Source organism: Periophthalmus magnuspinnatus, chromosome 23, assembly GCF_009829125.3.
Source record: "Periophthalmus magnuspinnatus isolate fPerMag1 chromosome 23, fPerMag1.2.pri, whole genome shotgun sequence".
In the NCBI taxonomy this organism is placed as follows: domain Eukaryota; kingdom Metazoa; phylum Chordata; class Actinopteri; order Gobiiformes; family Gobiidae; genus Periophthalmus; species Periophthalmus magnuspinnatus.
This window is the reverse complement of record NC_047148.1, coordinates 19754171-19762154: the sequence shown is the minus strand read 5'-3', so window position 1 is coordinate 19762154 and position 7984 is coordinate 19754171. Positions and strand designations below refer to the sequence as shown.

The 7984-nt window shown below is 42.4% G+C and overlaps 1 protein-coding gene across 1 annotated transcript in view; it reads left to right on the top strand.

The window, feature by feature from the left end:
- The first annotated feature begins 2857 nt into the window (after nt 1–2857).
- The window catches only part of ntng2b (netrin g2b), a 48265-nt gene continuing 43138 nt past the window's right edge, over nt 2858–7984 (top strand). Inside the window, exons 1-2 of the mRNA XM_033989440.2 lie at nt 2858–3305; nt 4023–4696. Coding sequence (XP_033845331.1) covers nt 4478–4696 — 219 coding nt within the window. The 5' untranslated portion in view covers nt 2858–3305; nt 4023–4477. The remainder of the gene's footprint in view (nt 3306–4022; nt 4697–7984) is intronic.

Genomic DNA, 7984 nt, shown 5'->3' with positions numbered 1-7984 from the left:
ATGCACTGTTAAATCTCGCTTCCTTTAACAAAATGATTGACAAGTTTACGATTGACCCATGTAAAATTATTATTATCGTGTGTTGTCCTAAGATTTTTTTTATACCTGTGGGTAAAACAGGTGCTAGAAACATCCTCGTGAACTTGACTTGATAAAAGGGTCATGTGCTTTTGGTGAGAGCGAGGTGAAACTTGTATGTGTTTGAGGGTCACTCCAAGGTTGTTCGTGTTTCCCTGGAGGCCACACACCTGGAGTGAAAAGAGCAACCCTCCCAAGGCTGCTCACTAACTAGCGGTTGCTAAGAGACTGTTATTGTGTGTTGTGTGTGTTGTGTGTGTGTCTGTGCGTGTGTTGATAGAATGTCAGTCAATGGGCATGTGTTCAAAGTCCCATCTGCTTGTTTAAAGAATATGTCATATGTTGAAAGTGACAGGTGTTCTGTCTCTTGAAGGGACACGAGGCTTAGGAGCCCGAAATGGAAAGAAAGCAGAACATTTTCAAACTAAACTTTAGCCTAAAACAAGGAGAAAAAAAAGAAGATATTGTTACAGTGTTTACTTCAACTAGATTACATAACCGTGTTGCCATAAATATGACCGTGACTCACTTACAAGGGCATTTTAAAATTTGCGAATTATTGTGAAACCGTAAATGCATTTTTGGTATAAAAGTAAGTTAAATAAGACCAGATGGAATAGTGTATGTTATGTTACGACTAAAAAGAGCATAACGAGGTTGAATTTTCTGTATAAATCATCATACACTTAAAAATACTTACTTGGTGGAGGTCCAGGTATCCATTTGCACTTCTGTACGGTTTTGAGATAGAGCGAGGTTTGTCAACATCTATGTATCTATGTGAATGTACTGAATCAGGTGAGAAAGATCGAAATCATTTGAGCTGTGGAACCACGCAGTGACCGACCATGAGGCACAATTAATTTGAACTCACTGTGTGGTTATTCTCAGCACTGGCAGCACCGTATTCTAATGAACAGGTTGACGAAATAATAATTAAGTGAATGTATAGTAGTAGTAAGACCAGATTCAGCTGGGACTGTGTGTTTTATGTGATTAGCTGTGGTCTGAATAATGGCAGATTACTCATGAATGACAGAGATGAGCTTGGCAACTCATCCTGGCGTTCTCCTTCAGTGATATATGTAATAGGATGACTCTTTATGGGTTGATATTGCATCATCCTTTTGACAAATAGAGCAGGGGGGAAGAAGGGCACAGGGTGGGTAGGTTTTTCTTTCTTTTTTTCCTTTATTTTGGCCAACGAGACCACGCTGCTGAACCTGCACTCAACCAAAACATGTCAAATCAGAATAGTAAAGAACTGAAGACAAGAGGGTTCTGTCATTTAAATGTGTAACAGTATAAGATTCCTAAAAACGTTTCAAAAAAATGGATCACAGTTCACTCACGCTCACAATTTACTCCAAAACAAACTTTAATAGACCAACAGCTGCATTTTTAAAATCAGCATTCAGCTTAATCGCGTCACATTTTAGCGCAGGACACTCTGATTCACTCGAAAACGCCCACACCAGAGGCCAGCCCAACACGTATCACTGAAATATGACCAATTTGCAAATTACATTTGGGTCTTAGTCTAATAAACAGCGCACATGTCATTCCACAGCAACCGCATGTTATAAAGCAGCAACTGTTGTACTCTGTGTGATGCTTTACTGATGGGTAATAAATGTAATTCAGTCGTGCCTTGGATATAAAAGTATGTCTTGAAGTGCAGAATCAAAAGAACAAAAATAAATGTGAGAAAGGCCCTCTAAGGAAAACCGATACCTGACATATTTCATCGAGCTGTGACAGTGTCCTCTGAAGTGCACATGTCTGTTTAACCTCTGCTCCATAGTTGCTGTCGACTGGTTCTTTTGCCCGAAGGTGTGAATAATGCATGCTCTGCTGCTTGTCGCTCACCTCTGAAGTGTGGATTACACTGAATTAGTCCATTACCGAGCAATTATACACATCTGTGCAGTGTTGGCAGGATCATAAAGACTATGACACATTTATTTGAGTTACTTTTTTGTTTAAAACTTCAGTTGCAGTAACCTTCTTTTTTTCCTTTGGCCTACTTTCACATACTCATTTAATTCAAGTTCCAAGCGATATTGAACTTCACATTGACATAAACTTGATTCTGCCGTAATTAATTGAACTGCTTAGTTTAGTTTGTATTATTTTTTGTAGTATCGTATTGCATTTTTTACCAGTTTAAATGAATAATAACATACCAAAAATAAAGTTAAAATATACCTTACCTTAAACTTAACTTTCTTATGTAAAAGCAGTTTCTGAAACACATGCATTAAACCCAAAACTCACAAAACTCCAAAAGCACCATTTCAGCACCATGGACAGCGCACCACTCAGCGAACCTTTGGGGAAGTTCAGAGCCGGTGTAATCCCAGATAATCCTCTATTAATACTGGAACCATTGTGAAGCACAAGACAAAACTAATGATATGCGATAGTGTCTTTCACACAGATAAGTGACTGATAAATAAAGCAACAAAGGCCTGTATAAACACGTACGGAGACGCTAAAACATATGGGCTGTGTTAAGCAGAGCCAGCTGTGACTCCATGGCGCTACTCCAGTGTTATCTCCCATGTGGAGAGAGCGTACAGTAGAGTGCTAGTGATGCCCCTCGCGTCTTCCGCTTTGCCTTGGTGTTAACGCTGGGGAATAGTTCACGGAACAGCAGAGGGGACCGCCCCGGACCAGGCAGTAGGGCAGATAAAGCTCAGATAGTGATTGAACGCGATGGTGAAAGGATTTAGCCCGGGCATTAACTGTGAGGGAGTGAGAGAGGGAGGAAGGGGAGGAGAAGGAGGGAGGAGATATTTTCCATAAAGCATTTTTCTCTCTCTTTCTGCCCTTGAGCATCCCGGTAAACCCGAGCTTAAAGTGGCAAGGGGAGGAGGAGACGGGGCCAAAAAGGGCGGGCACAAGCCTTTCCAACAAAGTCAATATTTTATACTTTTTGATACTACTTGGCGCTGGATTTCAGTCCTCTTTTTCCTCCCACGGACCGTCTCCAGATCTAGGACAGTAATCAGCGGTGCGCAGCGAAGCGTGGCGCGAGGGAAAAGTATCCCGTGAACGGAAACAACAAACAGCAAGCCGGTGTCCAGTCGGAGAGTGGAGTTAGCCCAAGAGGGGACATTGAAATTCAGAAGGGTAACCAGTGCAGGACCAGTGAAGTGTTGTGCGGCTGGAGTTGAAAGAGACTGGCTCAAAGTGCGGCGCTATCTCTCGGATGATCATTACAAGTAAGTGCCTTATCTGATACGCATCAGTGCATAAAGGGGGAATCCTGGAGCAGTTCGGAGGCTGTAGAAGAGTTATGCTGTAATCTGTAACCTTTAGGGCAAGTCAAGGAAGTTTTTGATGCAATTTTCAAGTAATTATACGTTTTTGCCGAAGAACAGTCTGTGTAGTTTGAGCTGGGCTCCGTGTGGGATGCGCAACTGTAGTAGGCTATAGACACACCCCTAGCAGAGAGTCAGGAAATAGCTGTCGTTACTCGGAAACTGAACTCAGCTCCACGGCCTTGGTTGGGACAGGATAAGTGCACAGGGTCTGAACTTTACTGGAAGACCTGCGCAGGAATCAAAAGTTGAGGCAAAATGTCGCCGTGGAGACAGGCTGTCAGATTATTTTAGACAACACTGTTTTGATTTTTGTTGTCTTAAAAAAAAAGCACACCATGACCGTCTCACTAAATATCTGTGTAGATTACTCCCTGAATCGCAATGAAGTTGTTTTTTTTTACTCTGTCGGAGCATTTTACTCATTTATTTATAGAATAGACACAAAAGCTGTTGCGTAAAATGTTTTGTTCCATAATTTAGTGTGTGTGAATTTTGAAGAAGAGGAATTTGTATTTCTGCAGCAGATAAATGTTTTCAGAGAGAGAAAAATAAAATAAAACGCCTTCAGTGTACACCACCTAACTTTTTCATCTGTGTGTCCTCATTTTGCCCCAGGACAATCACAGCGGTGCAGCAGAACTATCCAATGGATGCTTCCAAAGACCCAACCGAGACTCCTGTCCGCGCATGCAGCTGCACTGTTATCCTTCAAGAGCCCTCTCTCTAGTAAACCGCGGTCACCTCTGCAACACTATGGTCAAAGTGCATGCCCAGCTCAACGCGTGTAACTCAAGCCGGCGCTCATTCTGCTCAGGAAATAAGAAAAGTACCCTGACGCTGATCCTTGGGGACTCGCACTATCTGTGACACTGAGCGGAGAGGGACATTCAGTAGATTTGGGATTTATCGCCTCACCTTCCACATTCAAATGCATCATGCAACATGATAAAAGGAGCTATTTCCTTTTGCCTCTGAGCCCCACTCCATGCCCGTCTCCACCTCCAGCCCTGTGAGTCTGCCGCCCCGCCACACGGACCCCCTCGTGCCCCTCGTGCCCCTTGGTCCCTGCCATGTCCCTTCAGGTCGCGCTGCTGCTCCTACTGCGATGCTTGGCCTCAACATTGGCCCAGTACGAACTGTGTAAGTCCCTGGTGAGCACCGACGAAGGCTCGGTGTGGGAACATTACGCGTGTCAGCCTAAACCCACGTCCATGAAAGACTACATGCGCATCAAAGTTGACCCGCCCGGGATCACGTGTGGCAACCCGCCCGAGCGCTTCTGCACACTGGTGAGTCCAACCACACGCAACTGTAGCCCGTGGAAAGTGTGATCTTAAAGGCCTATAACTATGTATCACAAATGAACAAAAACGAGGGAAAAATAGAAAGTGACATATTAAGAATATATGGTAAATCTCATCTAGCCAATTACTTTTGGGGTGTACTGAAATAACCTGCATTTTATTAATTATCTTAAAAAAGTGAATGACAATAAAATTATTATTATTATTATTATTATTATTATTATTATTATTATCATTATTATTATTATTATTATTAATTATAATAATTATTCTAAGAATAATTTTAAATAAAGGTCTGCTTTATATTTTTATTCAAATATAAAACAAAAAACATGCTATAATAGTAATTAAACGTTGACATATTTGCAATGCTGCACATTTATAGGCTTATATATGTGGGCTATATAAATGTGACAGATTTATCCCAAAACTTAAAAACATGCACATGTAGATTATATGTTTTAATAGATAAATGTTTCATTTTCAACTTGTTTTACCTGTTTTACCAATATTTACCATAGGCAAATGGTCAGCGGATGTCGCTCTCTGAAGTGGGACTCTTACCTTGGCAGGTCTAAAGGTGTTATTTACATTAATATGAACTTGGCAGCCTGTGATTCTATTCAAATCTGACCTTCTGGAACATCTCACATTTCCTAAGGTAAAATGCATTTAGCGGGACCTTTTTAGTTTCAAGGACAGCACAGTGGGAACAACGCATGCTCTGGGGGGTCTCGTTAAAATGTCTGCAACAGCAGTATTTAACACACTTTTCAGCCTGCGGCGACCCATCCCATAATGTGGGTGTAATAATTAGAAATCAGGGTTATGGAATCGTTGTAATTCCATTTTACATTTTAAGCTAAAAAGTTAGAGTCATTTGGTAAAAACAAGCTTGGTGCTCTGGAAGATGCATGTGTATTTTCTGAAGGAGGTAGACGTGTCTCAATCATCATGAGTCAAGTCTCCCAAACTTCCTCTGACAGAGACAGAGTCCAGCTCCGCTCTAGTTTACTCAACCTAATCTGATCCTATTATGGCACGCTGCAGTTAATGGGATCTTAGTTTTGCCTGTGACCACACCATTTGTAACCTTAAGACAGTCTGCACAAACAACCATAATCAGATTCACACAGACTGCTTCTTCTTACTCAGACTAATAACAACACGCAGGGTCATTGGGCAAGAGCAGGAAAGGATACTGTGCTTCGTGGATACCTAATGGTTAATGATTTGTTTAATGTAGAAGTAGCGGAAACCACTGTTGACTTAAGAGAACCTCTCCAATGACTCCTCTTGAGGAGAGAGTCAGTGGAAGTGCACAGAGATGCTGACTGCCATAACGTATTGACGTCTGCCCCCTAATGGCCTTAGCCTGGAAACTTCTATAACTATGTTTCTAAGTGAGCAATGATCAAATATTGATGGGCTCTTTAATGGGCTTCCTTACAAGGGTTTGACCAGTGACGCTCCAGCTGAGCAGTGAGTTGTAGGAGGATGGAAGAGGGCAGGACAGGAAAGAGGCCAGTCTTATTCAGCACTTTTCTGACAGACAGAAAGCGTTAGTGGAAACTTCTAGTTCCTCTTAAGCCATCTGTGGCTCTTAAAATCAATGCAGGTACTGTAATATGTTTTGTCAGCTTTTATCATCCCTTTAAAATATCTGCTGCGTACAAAAAGTTCCCTAAAGTAATCTAATTGTTCCTTGCATTACCCCAAGACCAGCAGAGTAGTTCAAAAGAGACATTATTGATCTTTTTTTCAGAAAAAAAAAAAAATATCGCTCTGCTTTTGGATGCCTTGTGGGAAAATCACCTTCCTATTTAATTGGTATAGTTTATATTCAGTCATTTTGAATTCCAATGAGTCAAAGCGAACTCAGAGTACTGAAAGAAACTATTCAACCCCCAATGTGCAGAGCAGCTCTTAACTTGAAAGAAAATGTGGAGTTTCAGCCTATTTGGACTTACTTCAAAAATCCTGCCATAGTGAAGTTGAGACACATTGTATATGTATCAGTATACGAACACTGATGTAGAGGGGTTTAGGTCTGTCTCCACAGGGACATTTATTCTACTCTATTTCTCTCTAGTTCAGTTGGAATGCAGCAGTCCTGAACCAGCACCACTCAGATACCAGTGTCACTACTCCTGAGTTTGAGACTTCTATAGTCCCTTTGTAGCTGTCTCTGTATCATACCGTTACACAGCCATAGCCTTCAGATGGGAATGATGGAGTACGCTGTTTTTTAAAGGAGGGGGCTGCACCGGGGCATAGCTAATGATGAGGGAGTGGTGCAGAAGATCCAAGCTTAGCTAAGCAAAAAGATAGCATCACTTTCTTCAGTAGCACTCACATTGTCAAAATCCAAAATGCAGCACTGAAGAGGTGTGACGGTCTGTTGTTTGTTATTTTCACTTTTTTGGGCTTGAACCCAAACCCTCAATCAGGCAGCTCTCATGGGACGAGATCAGACAGCAGCAGCATGCAAATGAATGAGGGGGAATGTAAACCAAGTAGTGATGCTGCGTGCTGGAGATGGGACTGTTGGACTGTTGTATATCTAAGAAACAGAAAAACACACCTTCCGCTCACAACGCATCCGCTTGTTTTAGAAGGTAGAATGAGCCAGCTCTAAAAATAGACATGAGAAGAGATAGAGCGCAGCAGCGGAAGGGGAGCATGCAGGAAGGGGAGGAATGAGGCAGCTTCTGTAGCCAGGATGAGAGCCTGTAGACTGGCTCTGGCCCCTCAGCAGCAGAACTGTGCCAGGACTGACCAGTGCCCTGCCTCACTGTGACCACCAGGGGTACAGCCAAAAGGGTCACACGTTCCAACAGGGCGGCCCCTCCCATGGGTTATAGAATCAAAGCAGTTTATCAATGTTTTAAAATACATCCTCAGAGGTGAGTTTGAGTACAGAACAAGTCTGACAGAACAGAGAATAATTAACAGAAGGAGCAGAGAGACAAAGACCGCAACTGAGACAGCAGCGGAGCAGCCGAAAGGGAGAGAGCGATGATGTAATGGTGTGGCTCACATCCCTATTAGGACACAGTTGAAAGTGATCAGAGAGTGTTTAGATGTGTTGGCAGATCATGGGGATAGCTATAAGTGAGATTTATCCTTGGCTGAGGTGAGACTAAGAGGGATTGGCGGCAGGGGCTTAAACAGCTCGAGGTGAACTTTGTGTCTGGTCTCCACGTTATGGGCTCAGAGTGACCAAGTGTCTATACGTTGGTTGTGGCTTTTACAACACAATCGTCTATGGAA